This window comes from Battus philenor, unplaced genomic scaffold, assembly GCF_028537555.1.
Source record: "Battus philenor isolate CCGP_79_NKW_IND1 unplaced genomic scaffold, ilBatPhil1.0.hap1 SCAF_5, whole genome shotgun sequence".
Lineage (NCBI taxonomy): Eukaryota > Metazoa > Arthropoda > Insecta > Lepidoptera > Papilionidae > Battus > Battus philenor.
Window position 1 is genome coordinate 6,590,242 of NW_027181715.1, and position 24,726 is coordinate 6,614,967.

At 32.5% G+C, this 24,726-nt stretch overlaps 1 protein-coding gene across 4 annotated transcripts in view; it reads right to left on the minus strand.

Moving 5' to 3' along the window:
- Nucleotides 1–24,726, minus strand: part of sick (sickie) — a 192,650-nt gene that overhangs the window by 42,969 nt on the left and 124,955 nt on the right. For 3 of the 4 annotated variants that reach the window (XM_068772957.1, XM_068772953.1, XM_068772956.1), the window contains 12 exons: nt 12,701–12,878; nt 11,368–11,505; nt 8,695–8,748; nt 7,630–7,801; nt 6,984–7,076; nt 6,367–6,511; nt 4,860–4,973; nt 4,301–4,492; nt 3,445–3,551; nt 3,176–3,304; nt 2,515–2,597; nt 1,520–1,594 (listed from right to left, as the gene is read on the minus strand). In XM_068772957.1, the coding sequence (XP_068629058.1) occupies nt 1,520–1,594; nt 2,515–2,597; nt 3,176–3,304; nt 3,445–3,551; nt 4,301–4,492; nt 4,860–4,973; nt 6,367–6,511; nt 6,984–7,076; nt 7,630–7,801; nt 8,695–8,748; nt 11,368–11,505; nt 12,701–12,878 (1,480 nt within the window). The remainder of the gene's footprint in view (nt 1–1,519; nt 1,595–2,514; nt 2,598–3,175; nt 3,305–3,444; nt 3,552–4,300; nt 4,493–4,859; nt 4,974–6,366; nt 6,512–6,983; nt 7,077–7,629; nt 7,802–8,694; nt 8,749–11,367; nt 11,506–12,700; nt 12,879–24,726) is intronic. The other variant, XM_068772955.1, reaches the window with a different exon arrangement.

Sequence of the window (24,726 nt, forward strand, 5' to 3'; positions counted from 1 at the left end):
GCGGCAAACAATACGAAACCCAACTACCAACGTTAATCTACTCTACACGTATTTCACCCCTCAACAGAGCATCCTCAAGAGATGTTAGACCAACTAGTGCCAAACACCGAGTCAATAACTCTGCTGCATAGCGGAAGTAGCTATATATTAGTCCCTTTCTTAGTTAGGGTGGACTTCCGCGAGGTAACGCCTGAATTTATTAGATATTATGTATTATTCAATCTGAAAGCCTAATAGTTAGGAAGAGAGACTTGAGATGTACGTCGTGAGCTCAATTCGTGGTATGTGTTTTGTATGAATGATATAACATATCTATTGTTCGAATGTCAAAAGAAAACATCGTGAGTAAAGAGACTACCAACAAAACCAATTATTGGAAATCGTATTAAAAATAACACTGTATACATTGATAGGTAGCGCGAAAAAATTTTACTATCCTCCTCAATAGCTCAGAAAATAGTTTCGAAGGGAGTATCTTGTTGCCCAAGGCAGATCTTTTGTTCCAGATCTCACAGACCAAAAATAAATTCGCCGTATTTTCATTGATATACTGTTATACTTTTAAACTATCTTTTTCAGGCAGATATACAACGTTACGGACTCTCATAATAATCCGCATGCAAATTCTTTTATATTATGAGACTACATAAAATAACATATATTTGATGCGGAACTAAGCTTTAGTTCATTATTTATAAAACTGCCGCTTAATTGTGCAGAAGTACTTAGAAATTTATTACAAAAGTGTTCGATTTTTGAATCAAGTCATTAGATGGCTTCATGTGAACGGAACTGCTTAGCTAGATGAAGAGAGTAATATCTAAGGATTCATACAGGTTTTATAAGGCTTTTAACAACTTTTATAATTCGTAATAAAAATTAATAATAATTCTCGAACTAAAAAAGGGGTTGAAAGTAAAGTGTAAGCCGTATAAACTTTCTTCTCCAAACGTCAATTTGGTGTTGGGGTACTGTTAGTTTTTCCCAGTTTCATAGAGCTTACGCAAAGTTACCATTAAAAGTCACAAAAACCTCCACATAATCATTCGACTTGAGTTCCTTGTTATATTAGGTAAAAATATTTTATATTTACTGCTTTTAATTAATTTTAATTGTATTGTGCATAAGAACAAACGTGGTAGGTAATTCATGTTTTTAAAATACAGTAATGATATTTTGATAATTTAATACTTTAACAAAAAAAGTAAAATATGAAACATTCACTCAACACAGTAAATCATATATCCAGAATATTACATTATCGTTACATTGTACTAATATTTTGCACAGAAATAATATCTTGGTTTGAGTTATTTAATACAAAATACTCGCTTTATAAATTCCTTCTTATTCGTGACATCTTGTTCCCTTCAAACGAGTAAACATATAAAATAGAAAAATATTCGATAAGAAATAATCTTGATTTTCCTATGAAGAACAAACAAACCAATGAACGAGCTCAAAAGGTCGTTATGGCTTTATACATTTAACGTAAATACATAATAAAATTATTACTTACATTAGTTGTTAGCTGCGTTGTCAGAGTGTGAACCTTTTCCTTAGCGTCTGCCAATTCCCTCCTTAGTTTTCGCACCTAGAGAAAAATAATCAATACTAAGAACACGGGCATTATACGAGTTGCTTACCGTAATCACACGGGGAATTCGGAACAGACCGCGTTCAATTCGTTTTAAAAGATTTAGAAAGAGTTTAACGATGTAGAAACGTGCTTTACGTTCCTAGCACGTCCCTATCACGGTCATAGTATGGTACGTTGAAGAGGGAAGACTCCTTTACAGAATTTATCCCGTAATAAATACCACCTATTAATAAGACAATTTTGTACGAAATTATTGAGTACACACAATACAATTTAAACCATAATATAAATATGTAAACAAACATAATATAAATATATAAACGATAATCTTTGATCCCTATTTAGTAATGTTTTTATTTGTTTTGTCATTGTTTGACTATAAATCATTAAATGTTCTTAGTGAGATAGTTATAAGGTAGCAATCGTAATATTTATATATATTATCGTAATAATATATAGTATATTTCTAAGCTTCTAAGTTTGTACTTTCTTACTGCCTTTTGTTACTGTCTATCTCCAATAAAGTAAATAAATAAATATTACTCCTAATAATTTACTTAAATTAAGGAATAATAGATATTTGTGTGCTATGAAAGTTCATACACTACTTTACGAAAAGATGACAGACTTAAAAAAACATGTAGAATATACATGTCATACAATAATTTTGTTTACATACCAGATTTGATGACTCATTTACAAGATCCATATGTACACATTAAAAATTTTTAAATCTCATTCACAAGAGTAGCTATTGCATTTCTGGCGGTATCTTCTCAATAGATGAACGTTTTGAACCAGTGGTAGGTCACAGCTTATGTTAAAATATACGACGATTCTAAAGATCATGTAGATACCTACTTGAATAAAGTTATTTTGAATTTAAATTTGAAAACAAAACGTTAGTGACAAACCTCGTGAGCTTGTCTTTCCTCAGAGCCTGCACCAGCAGCCAGTGAAGATGCCGTTGACACCAGTGATGCGGTTGAACCATGTACTGTATAAAATAATACGTAGAAACTGTAGAGATAGATAAGGTTGTTGTTTCTATAAATCATGGTAATATAATTTCAAACGTAGGGCTAGACGATATGGTCTTAGTCAAAGACAGATAAGCAGAAAATAGAAGCCTTTTTCATTAAGGTCTTTTTACAAACAGAGATCCTCAATACTCAATACATATGTAATACAACATTTTTTAGAAGGTGATGAAAGAGACTGCAGCGAAAATATTAAAATATCGTACAACAAAAATTTACACATGTCAAATCAGTAATGACGCCGAAACGCATTCTTTAAGTTTCCTCAAATTTAAAATAAAACGCATATTGATATTATGTACATTAAAAGATTCGTGAAAAGTTCTATTTTCAAATTTTCATTTTAAACTTGCATGTTTTTAAAACTTTCATTATTTCCGATAGTAACATGACGAACAAACATTTTAAAAAGAAAATAATTACAAATTTAGTAAAAAGCCATATCATTATTGTATAGAGCTATCTACTATACTTCTACATATCTCTACGTGTAAAAGTAGTGATTTTGTACAAATATAGATTAATTTGAAGTTACCTTCATCATTCTTTTTAGGATAGTGATGAGAATGTCTTGGTGTGTGCATTACGTTTCCAGGCTGATGCGTGGGGCTTAATGCTGACCTTGGTGATGGAGATGGGGGCTCAGACACCCCATAATTTAGACCTAAAATGAATTTTTAACAGTAATTACCATTAACAACGTTTTTAATTATTAGAATTAAATAAAAAAATATTTCAAGTTTGTTTTTAATCTCAAAAAGAATTTAACTTTGATGACATTATAATTTTAAAGAAAATACAAACCTTGACCGCCTGGTCCATACTGCACTGGTAAACAGTAATAAGGTTCATAATCACTTTCCGATGATCTTTGAAGCATTGACGGATATAATTTCTCCGATTTAGTGGATCTGCAATGACGTTACGTTTAAATAATATAAATAATAAAAAATTAGTGGCCGAAGCAAGGATTACACCAAAGACTCCAATAAGTTTAGCGGATCGATACCAGAAGCCATTATTCCGTTTTACAATTCTGAAAAAGGCAATAATTTTACACACATAAGAAAAATAATGGGTGCAACAAAGAGAAGTAACCTGATGATTGACTAGTGTTTGTAGAACTAAAAAAATTAAAATAAAATCCTGTGGCGAAAATAAGAATTATGACAATTTGAACAGCGTCGACGGGAAAAAGATTTTTTTTTATTAAAAGCCGTGCCATGTTTAATATAAACATGCATATTAAATGAATCGCTTCATGTTAAGCGTGCCACCTCGAAGCATAACAGTAATAAATTCCCAACCTTGTGTATCGTACCTTGGAAATGTCCTATCTCTGAGGTAGCTAAAACGTAACAGTCTATACTTAGCATATTAGAAAATTAAATGTGTTAAAATTAGATGAATTAAATAATCACTGTATATTAAAGGTGCAATTTATATTACACAAATAGAAATATTGGTGATAATATAATAAAATTTATATACAGGATGATATTAAAGTTAGCAGACAAGCGGTTGAAATGGATGACTGTGTGAGTTATTACTGTAATTTCAAATTAAATTTCGGAAGACAAATTTTGAAAATCCACAACCACAACAAATGAAATTGGTGAAATAGAAAACAGGCCAATGAGAGGAGAGATATGGGACCCACCTAATGCTGTTGCTCCTGTTAAGCCTCGAGCCCTGAGCTTCTCGGTGCATGATGAGCTTATTGTGTGTGAGTGAGCTGCGGTGGTGTGAGTTAGGGGATGAGGTGTGATTGTGCGCCTGCGCCGAGTGCAGCGAGGTCAGGGACTCCATTGATTCACCCTCGGACAGACGACCACTTGCCGAGTATGTGTTGCTGAAATGGGCGAAAGAAATGAAGGGTCACATGCTGACCAGTTGCCTTTAACATCTTCTTTTTAATTTAACAACTGGCCATACTATAGGGACTGCAGAAGCGTGTATAAATGAGTATAGGTTTGTGTGTCACACTTTGTGTTAATACCAAACCTGAGTCTTACACAAAATGCTCACACATATTAAGCATAGAGGATATGGTCAAGGGATGACATACAACTATGATCATTTATAATACAATGAAAACATAATAATGTCTATCCATATATGTATATATAAATATATTTACATCTGTTATTTTTACACGTCACTCACATTCATACTTGAATAGATACATAATTAAATTATACAATTAAATAAATCCATACCTATGTCGTAGCCACGGTGCGTAGGGTATCCCATAATCGGATTTGACTTCGGAATACGTTTGAGTATCAGAAAGACTTCCATCGCTGATCTTCATACCGCCTCTCGGAGTGATTCTGACAAAAATAAAAATTGATTAATAAAAAAGTTAACACGTAAAAATTTCCAATAAATACAATATAGGAATATAACTGCCTTACTATTATTATAAATTTCTTAGTGGCCAAAACTACCGATCCCCATGGTTTGTACGTTATAACTAAATTGAAATATTCCCACGGGCTTAGAGATTGTAGAAATCTTGTCCAAACAAACCATGACACTGATAAGGTTTCTTCAATATTGATTAGCGCATGGGATGACCGTGCAAGTATTTCTTACCTTTAAAATAGAAATATGAACTATCCATTTATCTATATGGCCATTGATGCCCAATAAGTGCTAAATAACAATATTCTTTTCGCAGATATTGTATATAAACTTGTAATAAAATATTTTTTGCGGTATTGTTTGTAGCGAGCGTGTTTTAATGATATTAAAAAAGTTATATTTTAAACAAGGAAACAAAATGTTAAAATTATGTTATGTACACTGATTTGTACAGTTATTATTCGAGTTAGTCGAGGGTATATATAACATATAATTAAGAACAATGAAGAGATTAGATAATTATTTAATCTAAGTAAACGTATAATAAGGAATGAAAACGAAACCGACTACAGAAGCGTAAATGAGTTAGTCCTTTTTTAATTTAGTAATGTTCTCTTGTTACGTAGTAATAAAGGCTATAATACAGTTAGTTAGTCGGTATGAAGATTACTATTTAATTGGTCTGAAGGACAATAGTATCATAGACTTATGGAATTGCAGCTGTGATGATGTAACTAGATGACTTGTGATTCGAGTATAAATTAATAACTACGTCGTCATAACGAATTCATTTAAATTAATTGTTTTTAGTGCCGTAAACCAATACGATGCCCGTATGTCGTTTCAGCCGCCTACTGCATAGGCCTCACCCAAAAATATCTATGGGAGGATATACCATTAAGATCATCCTCTGTAAGCTTGTTTTTAAACAGAGGTAATCGTAATTTATTAATGCACATAGTGTGATTTACGAAAGATTGTAACCCAGGAATCTAATTCGCGACGTACAGTCGCAAGTCTCGGTCCATATTGTTGGATTACTACGCGATGCATATTAAATATAAGTATATTTTGATTGTAGTTTAAATTATTCCATCAACATCATAAACATTTCGGTTGTAAGACGTCCAAAGCTGGACATAGGCCTTCTCTATAGATTTCCAATAAGACCGGTAAAGAGTCTGCTAGTCAGTGTTATTACCGGACCGTAGGCCCCAGCGGTCATTCTGTGCGCTATGTGCCTGTTTATTACCACTTCAACTTGTCTACAAATCTCCACGTTCATTATTCGATGCCGAGAATTATTCCAAGCTAAAATAGTAATTAAAACAAAAAATATATTTATGAATAAAAAATTACCTATGGTGATGAAATAACGCCGCAAATTCGTGAGTTCCCGGTTTGGGTAGAGATTGCGAACCAAGAAGTCTTTCTCGGACCGAGGCCGAAAGCTGCGCTGCCGCTGTACCTCCCAAAGAATACGATTTAGGACCAATACCGTTTTCTACAACAGAATTTAAAAAAAAAACAATTTAGTTGCAGCTTTGCGTGTGAAATATATTTAACTTCATCAGTATTGTATCATACACGTTAATTATTTTCAATGTCGATTATATTTAACAGACTTCTAAAAGACATTCAAAATTATTTTTTTTTATTTACCAAGAGTTCCATTAACATTTTTCATTACGTACTTTTAACCTTTAATAATCTTGATTTTCTTGAAAGAAAATGTAAGCTATTTGTTTTTCGTTCACAGTTTCCTTTTATCTACTAATAAAAAAATATTAATTGGCAATAATTTCAAAGCTTATTACATAAAAGCTTCAGGTAAGCATAAAGCTAAACCTTTTCTGTTATAATCAACCATCGAGTACATGTAATTTTTACTTCATAAGGTTCAGTAGAGCACTAAAGACGCTTCACAGTAACTTTACTATAATCATTTCAGCTGATAGGAATAACATAATACTTACTATGAATTTGTAGATCTTGTGTGCACGTTTGCGTTCCCCCGGATACTTTTACTTTAGTTCTCGGTACAGCTGATACTTGAGCAGTTCTTCCTCCTGAAAATTACACGAGCATTATTTAATCTAACATTTAATTAAAAAGTTTTCAGTGATTTATAGGAAAATAAATTTATATCGTTTAGATTTTTCGCAATAACAACTTTTATTAAAAAAATAAACAAATTACTCAAACACTCACAGGCCCTAATGCTCATTGCATTAAAAGGCAATATAATTTAAGTATACCTTTTTAATTTAAAAATTATACACGATATTTTCTAGTTTTTTCTGAAATTAATCTATCCGAGCATGTACTTTTTCATTTCGTTTTATAGTAATTATCTCTATTTTAATAATTACACTAAATTCAATTATTGAACAATCTGAACAATCATTTGTTGTTTTTAAAGAAGAAAGGGTGAAGAATACGGAGCGATAACTACAACTTAGAACGTCCTGCCACGTGTTGGACAAACGATTTGGTTAACTTCGTCGAAAGGTTAATTAAATGTAGGCTATGTGTGATCTATCCTATGGGAAGTCTATGGAGGTGGGCTGTATCTGTCGGTGGACATCTTGCGACTGAAATGATGATGATATAGATATTTACCATGACCATGTTGTGGAGGACCATTCGTCGGAGGCGGTGGTGGCTGTCCGCCATTTTGTCTCTTTACGTAACCAAAGTTTTGTGGCACTTTAGCTTTGCTCGAACAGGTGCTTCCGTTCCCACCGCTGGACACACTCGATGGCCGCGACGACGCACCATTCGGAGATTGTAACTGTAAAAGTAAAACATTGATTTAATTTTACATAATTAAAACCGTAGTCATTTTTTATATTTTATTTAAAAGAACGACAAATCGCGACGGCCTGGACATGTTAACCATTCATAGATTAAATGTTTTATTTATTTATTAGAATAAAAGAGAAAGATACCCATAAAAAGAATTCAAGCTGAAACGTAATAAATCACTCGGGTACGACAACCATAGTTTTATTGGACGACGTCATGGATTTTTATTGTTAAAGTCATTAAAGTCACTAGATATATTGTTATTGTATGTTGTATATCTAGTTAACGCTGGTCAATCGAAATATTGAGGATTGAAGAATCATGACTGATTAATTGAAGATGGTAATTCCGATCCTTTGCTCGCCGTAATTTTCTAATTCACGTTGATTTCTAAATATACTTTCGAGAGTAGACACTTTCAATCTCATTAAAAAATATACATATAAAGCTTTGCTTTTTGTGCAAATAGTCCAAAGTAAAGAATGTTTTACGTTTATCAGTAATCAAAACAATTTTAGCAGAGCGTAGGACGTTTTCCCTGAAAGGTTTTGCTATAGTCGTTGAAAAACGATACAAGACATTTCCAACCGGTTGTATTTAAAATGTTCGGGAAGGATGCCACCAATAGATGATAATGTATAAATCTCCATAAATGAACAAGATAAATTAATAAATTAAAAAATTTTTTGTACATATAAAGTCTGAAAGTATATATATGTAGTATTGACTTAAAGTTCTTTTTTAATGTCAGTGGGGAATAACTATCCCTGCAGAATTTTTTGACAAATTTTTTCTTCAATTACAGTTTTACACGAATACTTACATATTATTTAAAAAGTTAATTTATAGTACCAGTATAAGATTATAAAAAAATATTACCTGAGCTCCGCCACTCCTAGACGAGTGTTGACTAGATGAATTCGACGCCGCATACTGGAAATAAAGAGTAGGTTAATTAAGCTGCAATGCGAAAATAGTTTCGCGTGCAAAATGCAGAGTGGTCGATGAGTATCATCTCGTTAGTGGACGTTGGCATTGCGGTAGTGTTATTCTCGGGTTGTGTCACTGACCCAGTCCAGGTTAGTGGGTTAAAAGGTTCTTACCTCAAACTAAGGAATTTTACCTTTGTAACGGTCCTTGCTACGTCTGCAGTACCGGAGACAAAGGTATCAAACGAATATATACACATTTTGAATTCTTTTTTAAAAAAGAATTTCTGTATGACCTGAAGAGAGACTTAAGATTTTACACATTGATATACTACCACTAGCATTCCGGTAGTCCATGATTAAAAATATTATTTTACGTGGAATAAAAATACGAACAACTGGATTAAATAAGTTTCATCGTGACTTTAAATCGAATTATCTAAAAATTTGTTCGAATAGTTGAGTCTCATTAAAATTTCACTAAATCGTCTACGTTTTCAAGACAAGATTCAGTGGTAAATAATTAACGAGTATAATTTAATAATTTCGTTTTGAGTATTTTACTTTTATAGAATCAACTAAATACCACTTAAGATCAAGACTAAGCTCTTCGCAATATGCTACCGATGACTGTGAAATTATTTAGGACACAACGCCCGCAAACAACTAAATAACTTTTTAACCAATTGCTAGTTGTAAGGAAAGTATTCGGTAGAAGACCGCGTAGACGATCACTTGTCCGCTGGACTGATCAAGTCAATCACTGGATTCCCTATTACTATATTACTGCCCTGAGAAAAGCAGAAAATAGAATAGCATAATGGCAGTTTGTTATCGATTTAATTAACGTGTTTCAAGCGGAACACGACTTTCAGTAAATCGAGAAAAAGTATTCAATACTTTAAGATATTCAATTGTTTGTAATATCATCATTTGTAATACATATTCTTTTGTAAATACGATAGTAAAAATCATTTCTAATTTACGTATATTATATTATAAGAAAATGTATTCCAAAGATACGACGGTAACGAAAGGCCGTAAGTTGAAAAGAGTGTAAGTAAAAGTGTTAATTCTGCTGTAATACCTCGAGTACAGGGGAGAGCACAAGGGTTGCATACATTTAAGACAGAAGAACACGGGACTTAAGTGACTGTGTAAGTATACTTCCATAAGATGCTAGTAACTTTGCCTGTGAAGCCATAAAACGCTCTTTCTTGTACTAGATAAAAGCATGTTGTTGTCTAGTCATTGTTAGCATCTAATATAAGTAATCTCATGCGTTTCGTAATTTAATATAATAACCGTAAGCAACATAATAATTGTTAAAATTGTATAATAGTTATTTAAGCGAATTATCCAAATTCATTTCTTTCAACCTAGCTGATATTGATTTAAACTTTTAGGGTACGCCATTTTACAATTTACTAGTAGTTGGTCTAAGTTTATTAATAAACTAAAATTTGCAAGGCTGCATTCGTACATTAGTTTTTTTTTTATTTTTATACCTGCAGACATGTCCTATAAATCAACGTCAAACCCAAATTGAATGTCGGGGCATTTATTTAGGTATCCCTTAAAATTAATTAAAAAATTACGATCAAGAATTTTTATAATTATTTTCATTCAAAAAGGTTTATTAATAGACCATCAATAACATCAACCTGTAAAGTTTTTCTTATTATTACGACTACCGATATTTACTTATATTTACATAGTATAGTGTAAGTAGTATATACTTATGTATTTTTGCAAATACCCTGCAAACCTAATGACGTATTAATAAATGTACGATCTCTAGTATCTTTGATTATTATGGTCTAAGCATAAACATAGTGCTTTATTTGAAATTATTAGTTTAATGTCGGCATATCGTCCAATGTATTAATATAACGACAGTAGATGCGGAGTCGTACACACGCCTATAATTCGGAGAATCCATGAGTCCAACAAAGCTATGAAAGCCGTGAAGTTTGAAAGCACCGAATGTGAATGAATGTAGAGAATCTCTTCAAAAGACATCTGAATGCCTACGCCATTGATTTCGTTCCCTGGTAGATTGCTTCTCGAAGGTTAGGTTATCTTTTCGAATTACTATTATTAATAGAAACACAAAGTTTAATGAACACCCTCAGCAAGGTGTACTTGCAAAATGTGATTTACGCAATCGGAGTTCATGAGAGCTTAAAGTAACTTTACAGGCCAATTCTATTACCGAACGTGTCATGGAATATTTAAGACTAACCTTTGGCGAGCCACTTAAAGGCCGAAAGCTGGAAGTTATCATTAAATTTCGGGTAGCCGTCAGCGATATGTATATTCATTCGCGCGTGTGTGTGTTATAGATATAAAATATTTTAATTTCAATTTCCTAAAGGACTCTATCACGGTTTATTTTAATTTTAATAGGTCTTTACTCATGACCATCAATACTCACGATTTCGAGTCCTTTCTCGAATCTAGAAAAATACGAGTAGACATAAGGTATTATATATATATATATATATATATATATATATATATATATATGCATCTAAAACCTGGGAAGCACTAAATGAACGATATGCCACGTAGTGATTTAATTAAACCGACTTAAACACGTTAAAAAAATTATTATTCTCACTTGTGGGTGTGGGGCGATGCCAAGTTGCTGAGCGGCGGTGAGCTTTTCTCGCTTGTGATGTTGCGGCGAGTGGTGGCCCGTGCGTCTCTCGCTCTTGCGACCATGGGACGGACTCGGCGGCGCTGGCGCTGGCTGGTTCTAAAGTAATATACTATGTTAACGAAACAAACTTGACTTCTTTACGTGGAATTATTCAATCATTATCATTTCAGTCGTAGGACATCATCTGAACATAAGCCTCTTTCATAGATTTTCAACAAAATCGTTTAAGATAGCGAGTATCTAGTCGTCTTCTTTTAACAAGGTCGGTCGTTCACGTTCCTTGGCTAGGCCCAGCTCCAGAACTTTATTCAATAAATTAATTAAATTACATTCATCAAACTAATATACATAATACAAGTTTGTTTGAACAATGCTAACTGGCTATGATCTTACTAGACTTAGGTTCCACTCCTGGCCGATGCGACATTGGGTGTAACGTGTTTGGTGAACGTATTTAGTATTCGTTGTGCAAATTCCAAAATCATTTCACTTTCTCTACTGCTATAGGAATATTATCAGGCAAAAATAAATAATAAATTATAAAAATTACAAACCTTTTTTATCAACATTTAAAAAACGCCAATCAATATTCGACGGCTCGTAAAAAAAACCAAAAACTTGTTTAAATACATTACTTAGAAGCTGAACTGAAACTATAAACTTATACAATGCGATTAAAATAAGAATAGGACGGGCTCTCGGCTAACTTCACTCATATAAGTACGGTCAGCATTAAATATATAAAATAAAAAAATAATAATAATTGTTTTTGTTGATTGTTTAATTTGTTCTACAATGAGCAAAAGAGGTAGTGTTTTACATCGGCGAGCTCGAGAGATTATCAGCAATGTTGATAAGTACTTCGAGGAAGAGAAAAAACGTGCTATTATGTTGTTGGACCAGTTAAAACAAGCAAGAATTGTACCAGGGCCAGATGGCAATATTCATATATCGCGTGATGTATCTGGAAGTTTCATTAAGCATTTGGAAACTGCTTCGAAGGTAACCGAGCGAGTGACTTTAGCCACTGGTATTATTTTTTAACATTGCTTTTTTTGCACACTATACCAAGTTCCCGTTGTGACGTCACAACATGGCGCTAGGCCGGTCCTATTCTTATTTTAATCGCATTGTATGTATCTTAAATATATATCATTTGCTTAAATTTTTACGGTCTTCGTGATTGGTTGAGAGAGAATGCTGGAATTACGTCTGCCCCATGTGTATACAATAACGCGATAAATGTTTTTACCATAGTTTTGTATTTGTATAATCACGTAACAAATCTTACCAAAGGCGGTGCACCCACTCCAGGCGAGTCCGTGTACTTCTTCCAGGTGGTGTCCTGGCGCGGTGCAGGCGGCTGCCTTTCGGTCTGCTGCCCACAGTCGGCTTTGCTGCGCGTGCGACCTACGACCCTGTACACGACGCCGCTGCCGCCCTCCATTCCTCTATTGCGACCGTTTCGTCTACAAATTAAATATTACAAGGTTTAATATTACATGTCGATAGGAGTAGCATGTAGTTTCAAAAAGATGGCTACATGTTACATGGTCGTCAAAACAATTAATTTCATAAAATAAATTTACGATTCACAAAATTCACGTGTTTTACTCTATCATGCAACTTAACAATATTGTATTTTGTATTATATTTTTTGTACGTATAATTCTACAAACCAATCATTAACTTAATGCCTCCGGTATAATTGCAACTTTAAAATTAAAGATACATGACCCGCCATTTCGGTAAAATATTAATGAAAGTCTTGTTGAAATAATGAAAAAAATTGCTAGATTTTTTGTTAATGTGAATTAATATTATGGTCAAATCTGTCCTATTTCATTTATCATAATTGCCAAACTGTACTACGTACTAAACTAAAGCTGCAAATATGAATTGATTTTTTGAAAGAAACAGTTTAAATTGAATTATGATCCAGTATAGTACCACATACAAGCAATTTTATTGGTAATAATAGATATAAGTCGCTTCAATTTAAAAATAATATAACTTTTACAATTTGACTATTAGTTTCATGATGTCAACTAATCGGTTATTGTCAAAGTCAATTTAGTATAAGACTCCCATTGTTGTTTTTATTCAATCATTCGACGCACTAAAATGCCGGGTGCTTTTGAATGACAGCTAAACATATGTTTTGTCTTTCGTTAAAGGCATGTTTGTCAATTAATTCAGGTTATATGTTTTCCAAGCAACAAATCCCGTTATGATGTAACGCAAGTAATTTATTTTTGAATTTGTCATTTACATTTTACTGTAAAAGTATAAGACTTCACGTAACTACAAACGGTTACCAAAAGATGGCGTTGATTAAATGCCTGAGACTATTTTGTATGGATAGATGAAATATAGCTATCAAATTTTAACAAAATTATAACACATACAAAATGGAAGTAATAAACGAACATGTATTTCACCTTCTTATATTCAGATGTTAAAATGAATAAATCTTGAAATAAATCCATCATAACATTCTGATAGTAATTTCCTTATTTTTATCACAAAAGTTCACTTAAAATTTCACAATTTTTTACTCTTAAAACGACAATTATACACTCTAAACAGTCGACGAACAAACGTGTACTGTAAATGATTTATACGCAATAACCTTAACCCCCACTCAAATACAAATAGTAAGGTCGTACGCAACGAGAGAACTAAAATTTATTGAGAGAGAGTTTAGAATTATTTAAACTCTTAAAGTATTCGAGTAACCCCGCGAGCTACGAGGGGAGCAGAACCCCTCTGTGAGTCATTGTTTACAGTCATAGATTTATAAGACTATAGTGCTTTATGCGGTTAGAGGATTCTTTTGACTCAAAAACATAAAGAGTCCAATACCGTCTGCCTTTTGCACTATTCTTCATTCATTTATTTACACTTTTTGAAAAAGGAATAGAAAAACAACGAGAAAATGCAATGTAAAGGCGTCACTTATCTACTACATTGTGGCTTGTAATAAATTAAGCAGATATTAATTACTTATAAATTTTAATATTGATAATTGTTAAAAGTTTATTATGCTTTAACAATTGAGGGTGTTAATGATAGGAGTCCTAAGCTCCCATTAGTTTCAGCGAATCTGAGGCGGACGAAAGATCGTCATGGTCTCGAACTATCGTGACAAGATCAGGAGAATTTTACAAGTAGTGTACTGAAGTGAAAAAACACTTTAGGACGAGCTAGCTAAAATAGCGTAGCGCGAAGTTCTGTAGGAATAATAAAAAAAGGCCGTAATCTACTTACTAGAGTCCCTCACACTACGCAGAGAGATCTCTGGTTTCAGTGCGTAGGAATCCTACACAACCCTGACCTACCCCAGAGTCAAGATATATTGAACTTTCAAAGTATTTCCCTCTAAATGATAAAAAAGGAACTAGATGATACATTACTACGCAATGAAATTGATAAGATGAATATTATTTATTATTATAAACTTGATAAGTCTAGGTTTACGCTATGAATTATTATTTTTACCACGTGATACACAATAAAGAAAGAAAAAAAACTATTTACGGATCATAACAGTGATTGGACATAAATGTAAAAGCTTAAAAGGGGTGGTTTACTTTCAATTAATGTACACCTAACACATAATCAATGATAATAGAGATGATAAATAACATGATGAATATGTAGCAAGAAAAACATTTTCAAAATTCCGATTATTGCATAAAAAGTTTACTGCCAGAAGTCATTGGGATGTCGTAATCAAATAGAATAAATAAATTAATGTTACTTATTTCAGAGTGATAATTTTTAACAGAATAATTGGAAATAAGTGTAAAAGTTTTATAGTTTTTTGTAGACAAATGAGCTTCGTTCATTACTTTAGAACTTTTAAACTTATAACCAATCAACCCCTATAAGAAGCATTACCGTAAAACATCTTATAGCAAATTAATAAATAAAATCCAACGAATAAAGATAATGCATATTATCTAACTCATTACTTTTGCAGACAGACAAAGAAATAGATAAAAAAATGTCACAGTACTGTTATATTCCACCTCAGTAATCAGTTGAAAAATAACAATAACAGTATTGCCGCATTGTGGGCGTAGTTCCAGTAGCAAAAAGCTGCAGACGCAAGTTGAAGTTTGAAAAGCCTGCAAGACGCCATTTTCAAGCCCGAAATAAGCGACGAAACACTTTTTGCTTTTTTTATATAACAGGCTAGGAGCACAGACTATATAGCGCGTGTAAACTTAAGTTTCAAACAAAAAGAAATACAGTAACTTTGCCGTTTCTTTAAAAAAAATCATGAATTAAAATAATCACATGAAATTAGAGGATTGTAAATTATAAATTTGTCTTATTTTTAAATTTCTCTCAAATTTATTGACGTGTTAATTAAAAAAAAGAATAATATCCAATTTTTAAAAATGGAATCTTGTTATTTATGGTAAAAAAATCATAAAATTTTAATGCATTTTTAAATAACACAAAGTACTAGAATATTAATTGCATAATTCGAAATAATGGACGTATTCAAAACTTCATTAATCATTCTCCATTGCACTCATTCAAGATCAATGGACCCTTTGTGACGGAGTATAGACTTTATTTGTGCTCCGCTAAAGCGTTTTCTTTCTTTAGTAGGTACAAGAGCACTCTAATCTCGATTCCGCAATCGTTTTAAAATAAATGTATTAGAATTATATTGACTAGAACCAGAACCGATCAGGGAATGATAACAACCATTCTGACAACATAGCATTAATGGAAAGTATAAAAACTAAATACTTCATACAAATATAAATCATATACGTAATAAAAAATATGACCAGGCTTTGGATAATTGTTTGATAAAAATAAAAAATTAAAACAGTTAAGGTGCTTCTATCCACTTAACTCCATTATAGACTGTAAAAATAAATAAATCAAGAAACTCAAGTCGAATAAGCTTTGTTGTCGTAGAAAGTATTATAATTTTTTTATATTATTATGCATGCTAACCAAGCCAACTTCTGCATTAGGCAGGCTATTGAAATGAAACAAAATTAAAAAAAAAACGCAGTAAACATTTCGATGCGAAAAAGTAATCATAGCTAACTTCTTTGTCTATCTAGTTCGAGCAAATATGTGATATAATTAATATATTTTCATTATAATATAGCATTAAAAGTGTTTAAAATAAATTGGTCTGTTTGTACATTCAAATAAAAGGCAAAAGAGTAAATGAAATATCTACATATGCCAGAAGTAACAAACGAGTTTTGCGCTCAGCTAGAACCATAGTACAATTACGTAGAGTAGAGATACGTAATCAGGAAAGTAGCTATTTACTATTTCTGTCTCAGAAAGGTTAGGTAAACCTTGGGCTCGGGAAGCCTTTGAGAATGTTAGCGCTCGCGGCCCACTTTTTTCAGCGAGAAAAAAGAAAAAGAAACATCCTGACGTTTCCGAAGTTTTCTTTTTATTTGACGTAAAATGAGATGAGCGTTGGCTTTATTAAATTTTTGCTTTCATTTCATTTTAATAAAGTTAAGTTTATTTTCATTTCGAAATTATTTTCATCATAGAATGTATTCCATGTTAATTAAGTTTTATAATGTCTCCATCATTGATACATAATTCTCTTCTTCAAATGAAATTAGTTTTAAATTACTAGATTACTTTTGCTCAATTAAAAGAAAGATTTCTATAATCATTAAAGTGAGTTTAAAGAAATAATACACAAGAACAAAGAAGAGGTGTAATAATGAGATACTCGTAAAGTTACGCACTTTATGATTATTACTTTCCTTTCTCTACTACTTACCTTTCTCTGGCAAATCCGAACAAATTTTTGTTGGTCACCTTTTATACATTTGTGTGTATCAAGAGAAGTTTTACTCTGTTGGAAATACCTTGCCTATTCGGTATATATAAGGTTACAGAGAATTTATAGGACAGCACATAAGTAAGCACTACCTCGTAATGAAGCCGACGTCTCAGAGCGTTTACGTTATGCGTAATAATCATAAGGTGCGTCAATTCACGAGCATCTCGTCCTTACGCCAGTGCTTTGTCATTTGAAACATTGGCGTCTTAATGAAAACCCAGCGCCCGAAGCTTCGCACTAATGATGACGGATGCTGTGAAAGGAACCGATTGCGTTCCTCGTTATCTACAAACTGAGCAGCCTTCTCATTATTCTCTTCCCACCTTCCCATTATTTTTGTTGAAACACTAAACGTCTGTGTTTGTGTGTAGACGGTTTAAATTATTTCACTGTTTATGTATATATTGTAACTATTGCCACGCGTGCGATACAGCGTTTAAGACTAAGTTTGATTTGGCGAATGAAATTAGATAATAAAATTCGAGCATTAGTAACGATGATATTGTATTTTATAGATGAAAAGCGTTAAATATAAATGATGGTTTTATATAGTCATCGTTTATAACATTATATATATTATGTTTTATAACATCATTTCAGCCGCAGGATATTTACAGCTGAATATAGGACTCCCGCATAGATTTACAATAAGAAAATTTACACATCCAGTTAGAGGTAGCCGGTGTTCAACATCTTACGACAACCTTAACATGGTCTTGTGTAAACTTTGTGGAAAAAACATTCTAAGTATCGCTTGCCGATCCGTGCTCTCAACTCCAGTGTTTTAAGACCTCAGTCTTAGACCACGTGGCGAATCATCCACCCCGCCCACTGACATGGGCTCGTGAAAATGAGCTCTTAAATCTTTTCATTTCTAATTCGACTCCACTTAAATGAAATTTCCGAGCATATCCCTCACCAAGGTTCGTTAATTGAGCTTACCAATAAAGTCCAAATTGAAAGACGTTGTCGTGCAGTAAGTCATCACTGGTAACACACAAACTTTGGTCTTAAGATACTGAGGAAGATTGATTTGTATATATCGTATTTTGCGTAGTTTCCCGAAAGTTCTTTAATATCAAGTAGTATTTAAGATTATAAGTCTAAAACTTAAAGTTTAACACTACATAACTGAAACCCAATCGACCAAAGAATTTATTCAAACATTATATGTACATATATACATAGTAATTGATCAATCTCCGAACCATCTCTTTGTGAGAGGCCTTTGTCCCGGTAGCGTAAGTAGGCCGTGCAATATTAAAAATTCCACAGATATTACTATGAGCGTATTTCCATTTAGCGAGTGTATTTTCCAAACATAATGCATCTCTTGTCACAAGTTAAATAAACTTTTTCGCGGACAATATTTGTAATGAAAAAAAAAACATTCGTATCTATATACGTAAAGTTGTGTTTTACACATGTATCTAGTACAAATAAACGTATTGGAAATTATTAAAAATTTATACGGTATACAGAACGATTGGTTTTACGCAAAAGTTTGAAAATGGTGAATTTCAGACACATTCGCTGTCAGTTAATGTATGATACACGCTGTCCAAAAATCGATGGTTTCAAAAATAATAAATAACGTAATGTTAACATAGTAAAAAAGCATTCACCAAATTCGTATTACTACATATTAAAATTAATTATTAATTATCACCTTTCCCTGCATATTTTACTGTCAGAATTTTAGAAGGAAGAATATTAAATAGTTACTGTATTTTTTCATTTCGGAATAATCGCTTTATATACGTTACGTGTATTCTACTGTCAAATAGACGATACATTCACTTATTTAAAGTTTTTACACATACAACTATCTATTCTGTATATATTTTACCGAGATACGAGAACAAACCTAGGGAAAATATTGACATCCAGACGGATTCAAATGGGCGCGTTCATCTTCAATTTACTTTGTTATAAGTAAAATATAAATTCTTTTATCAACAGAATCAATTTTTATGATAAATCTTCTGGTTAGTAAAATTATATAATACGTTGAAACAATATAATAGTATCATGATTTTGTTTATTATATATTCATCTTAATTTATTTGAAGTTCGTTGTATTAACATGTACCAAAAAAGGTAATTTAATAAATTACTCTATTGAAATAATTTATTTCCGTTACGCAGACATGTGGGAATTTGTGGTCGTAAAACAAATTTTGGTATTTTGGAGCATTATAATAACGATATCTCAACGACTTTTGTGGACCATTTGCGACAAGCATGCTTTATAATTGTCGTAACACGTGAGACCACCGCGAATCGAATCCTTCTTAACCCATTAACATACTAAAACTTTATATGATTTTCTTTAAAAATAAGATATGTAATATAAAATAAGATATATATCTAATGCTATTAAGTACTAAGGTATCTCTTTATTTTTATTTTTGATTATTACATATACTTTCAGCAATGTTTGTAAATTTTCCTTCCAGTCTTAAAATAATGTCATCTTGAAGTGAAATCACTTTTTGGATTTTACCTAATATCTAGAAAAAAACATTTTTTATTTCTGGTGCAAAAAACCAATGGTTCAATTTTTTTCGTTTGTTTATAATATGATTATTGAATTCGTGTAAAATAAAAGTGTCATCAACATCGTTTCAGCCGTAGGAAGTTCACTGGACATAGGCCTTCGTGCTATAACATCCCGAGCATAGGTCTCTCTGCACAAACTATAAGTCAGACAAAAATGGGTATGAAAATGTTTCATATTATTGTTTTCCACGTTAATTTTGACGTAGCGGCCAAAGCAAGAGGGCAATCTTGAAATTCGCTGTTGCGTTAACGAGAAAGGGGAAAATATATATAAAATTCACTCACCCTCTGACTTTACCCAAGAAACTACAGCTATAGCTTAATGCGATTCGGAATACTTTCAAAAGCTTTTTCAATTTTATTGACGTCTTAAGTATAAACACAAAGTAAATATATGTGAAATAATTATCGGATTTATTTTTGTATGACGCATTTAGTGACTACGATGTCAATAAAATCGCGTAAAATCACATAAATGTTATAAAGGAAATGAAATACTGTTAGACGTTTTTAGAGTTAAAATTTAACGCATTGCTTTACTCACTAGGAAGCATAAACGAAAATCGTACTAAGACCAATATTTTCCAGCGTTAATGAATTCACATTAGCTGCACCAAAAGAACACCCAAGTGGAATTTTTTAATGAGATCGCATAACCCGGTTTATTACTCGTTCACTTTTAATTAAGTTGTTATTGTACTCAAAAGATACATAGATTGCCCCCAGTTTGTATTTTACTGCCGGCGTTTGAGTATTGCTCATTAAAGCTTCCACTGCCGTCGCAGGCGAATGGACTACTTCACAGCGCTCGCTGTTCGAAAACCTTCGTTCGCTCTAAAGTACGTTCTGAAATCAGCGAAATCTTTTCAAACTGTACGTTGAAGTATAATCATCTTATGCTGTAATTTAACTTATTAAAGTTTTGCGAATGAATTTATAACTGTGAACTGATCACTTTTTTTTTCGTGTAGATCGATATTCCAAATGTGAAATATAATTTTCGTTACGTTTAAACATCGGAAACAAGTTACTGAAATTTTCTTTATAAATACTCGAATGCAAAAAAACTATGGTTATTCTTGTTGAGAATTTTCGAAATGTACAAATATCCTGGTGTATGTATGTATGTTAAAAAATAATTGTTAATTATTTATCACGCGAATGACTACACTTGTCTTGGCTTCTATGTAGTTTCTATTTCATATTTTCTGAATGATTTGACTTTATTATTGTCTTTACGAATAATTTTCTATTTTACTTAGAGATTCGATAAGGATAACTGTTTTGTTTGGTAATTAATTAAATAATTAAAATATGTAAATATAATACGTAGCAGTTTTGCGATTTGCTGTAATGTTTCTCTTAATTTATGTACTTCTTTGTATTAGACTTCTAATTTTTTACTTATGTGACTGAACATGAAATGTGTTAAATGTAATAAACGTATTAATAACAGAATGAAAAATTAATGTTTTCAATTCACTTTTTCCTCTGAAACCTTTTAATTTTTTTCATCAATCCGAACTTTTTAAATGCTCTTAACAACACTTGGCGCACTAACTCCCGCGAGACCCGACACCCGCTTTACTGCGTGACAGTTATCGCTGTTGAATTTCATTAAAATTTTAATTGATAATTAATTTTTGTTTACGTAAAATTGTGTATTTTTTACCCAAAAATAAGTTATGTTTTGTTAAGTCGGCATACTTTTTTACTACAATTTCATCACAAAACTTTTAAGAACAGAAGACGTTGGAGGTAGGCCGATGGTTTCTGTCCAGCATTGATACAAGATAATCTACGTCTGAAAAAATGAAGATGGTGATGCATATATATGTTTAAAATAACAAGCAATAACTTGTTAATATGAATAAATATATGTTAATTCCATAAAAGTATTTTAATGTTTTAATATAATAGTTTTGGTCGAAATCCTAAATTTAATGAAGAAATTGAAATAAACCCACTTGAACATAGAAATGGACAATATTCCAATTAAAATTCAAAAGATAGGCACACACCACAACCGCAAGTTTACACCCACTTTTAAATCTTCAATTATTTTTTAAAATTATATATAGGTCAATGTAGTCAGCCCTGAGTTTCCTACCACCAGCAAAGCGGTTATACTGAAGAGAGCTAGCCAGAAACTCAACAGCTTTTGTAAATGAATGAAATTTGATTTGATAAATTCAGACTACAAAGCTGATAAAAGCTGATTTTACGTGAAAGTTCAAATAAATAGAATTTAATTTTTAAAATGTGTTGAAGGTGTTTATATAACAAGTTTCAAATAGTCTTATAATTAAAAAGTTTAATATTGAAGAGGTATTCTTAGAGGAGAAGCATTTAATACCTAATTGAACGGTTTCATGGCCGTGTACGACGCTTTTTAAGGTGAATGAACTAAAAGGGGGTAGTGGGGTAGTCGTGGTGCGCTATTGTTCATAATTTAAGAAGAAAAAGTGTAATAGTTACATATATTGTTTATTGTATCATTTTATAATAATAAAGAGGTCTTCCTAGCTTTTAAAATAACATATAATTCTACATCTAATTCTTATTTTTTTTTTAAAAAAATTTGATTAAGCATGATTTTATATAATTTAAGAAAAACACAAGAAGGAATATAATTTATGATCCTTTATTAACTTTTATTTCTTTGTTTACTTAAAAAAAATGTATAGAGGCCAAAGCACTAGAATGTAAATTTTCCTGTTTACGTATTCCATTAAAGATTTACTAGACATTGATCACGAGCGTCGTTCGAGACAATTCGAACCTAATGTTAACATACGTATGATTCACGAACCCTCAGAACCCCCACAAGTTTACGTTTAATGCTCGATACGATGGAATATCCGCCTGCGTCGTGTGTAAATGGAATTTGTCAGTTTCGGTTATAGTTATATGTAGTACTAAAGATTGATTAATACCATGATAACAATCAATCTTTACTTTTTTCAAACAAATAGTGTTTTTTCTAATTATTTTTCATTGTAGTATAACGAACAATCTACAACAAAATCAGTAACATACTTAATAATAATGAAGAGTTCTCTAATTCTTTTAGTTTTTCATTACTTTTATCTAACTGAAAAACCAAGGTAAATAAAAACAAAGGAAATCTCTTTGGCAATCAAAAATGTAACTAAAAAAATATTTGCCTAACCCTGTTTATTCTTATGAAATCGGGTATTATTAGAACGTGAAATTTAATTTTGTTGACCACGTCTTAAAAGTTGACAAAAAATTGTACACAAAAATATAATTATTTATAATATTACTTTAGTGTACAATGTATACATTAATAAAGCGTGAGTGGCTGCCACATGTCGCAAATGGTTCATACATTGGCTTCGCAATATACCAGATGTCTGCAAGGGTAATGCCTCTTAACTAATTAAAATTATGTTATGAAATTATATTTACAAAAGTAATAAGTAAGCGTTCTTACCGCGTATACGATAACCATCTTCATAAAAAACAGAAGCCACATCAATACTTTCATATATATGGTAAATCTACAAAGCACCGTTTATTTATACCGTTTATCGCGAAAAGCAAAAACACAATAGCAAGGCAACACTGATTCTTAGTCTCGCAAAATTATTATCGTAGCATAAGTATCAAAATCTTAACGTATAGTCTGTAGGAATATCGTCGCTCACCCACGGAGCAAACAACAGAAGGCACAACGCATATGGTCCACAACACCGGCTACGATACGTCTAAATAACACCAACAATGGGTCGTCCATGGGTTCACCGCGAAGGAAGTACGGACCTTTATCGTCCAGATCACGGGCGCCAGCTGTAACGCGAGCGGGCGTCTGGCGAACGAACGATCGATGCCGGTAACAGATTTACATTTTCCGTTGAGGAAATCGGGAAAGTTTGCTACGTAAAAACTGGGCCGCTATCACGGCGCGCCCGCACGCCGGTAGAGCGCGGCGCCGAGTGCCGCCCTCCGCCTAGCCTCGCTACACACCGCCGTAGCCGCCGCACCGCGCCGTTCAAGCTCGCTCTACCATTTATATAATCACTTAAAACTTACCAATTTAAACTGATATCGACTAATCCACCCATCTAATCAATTGACCCACTCATTGGCGGAAATAAATTCATAATTGTCTTCGTTGTTGTTTTAGGTAAAAGTTAGTTGACTTCATCAAATAAATAAATTCTGTATTATTATTGACAAACACGGGAAAACACAAAAGCAATTGACGGTGACATTTAGTGCAAGAATGCAACATATTAGGTTTTTGTTATAGAGAATTGCGATTTTATGTTGAGATCGTTAAAGTCCCGAATTGGACGAAGTTGTTGAGGGTGGTTAGGGTTAAGGCGTGGTGAGTACGGATAGAGCGCGGGGTAGGAAGGGTGTGAGACGTAGGAGTATCGATTTTAAGTCACCCCGCCCTCTCCCCGAGCGATGCGACAGTGTGAGTGCGCTGTGCGAGTCCTCGCTGGGAGATCGTCAGCGGCACACCATTTGGGTTCGGATATTAACAATCCTTTATTTATTGTAATTGAAATTCTGCGTTGGAGCAAATAGGACAATACGATGCTCTCTTATGGAATGCGGTTTTTAAAGCATATAGATATGTTTACAATGCCATTCACAATAAACACGTACATGGCACAATAACATAAAACGCACACCTAAATCTTCCCTTTTCTTATCGATATACTCTCTGGGGAAAGCGCAATGTACTTTACGTGTCCATTCGATTGTGTATTTCGTTAACTAGATATTTTCGCTTGTATTCTAACATCGAGCCACAATATATTATGTACTTCTCTGTTTTATATTTAATTATAAATTTGATCAAATGATAAAGGTATAAATAATGAAAACAAAATATATATATGCAAAATTCGTGTTTAAAAACTAACGAA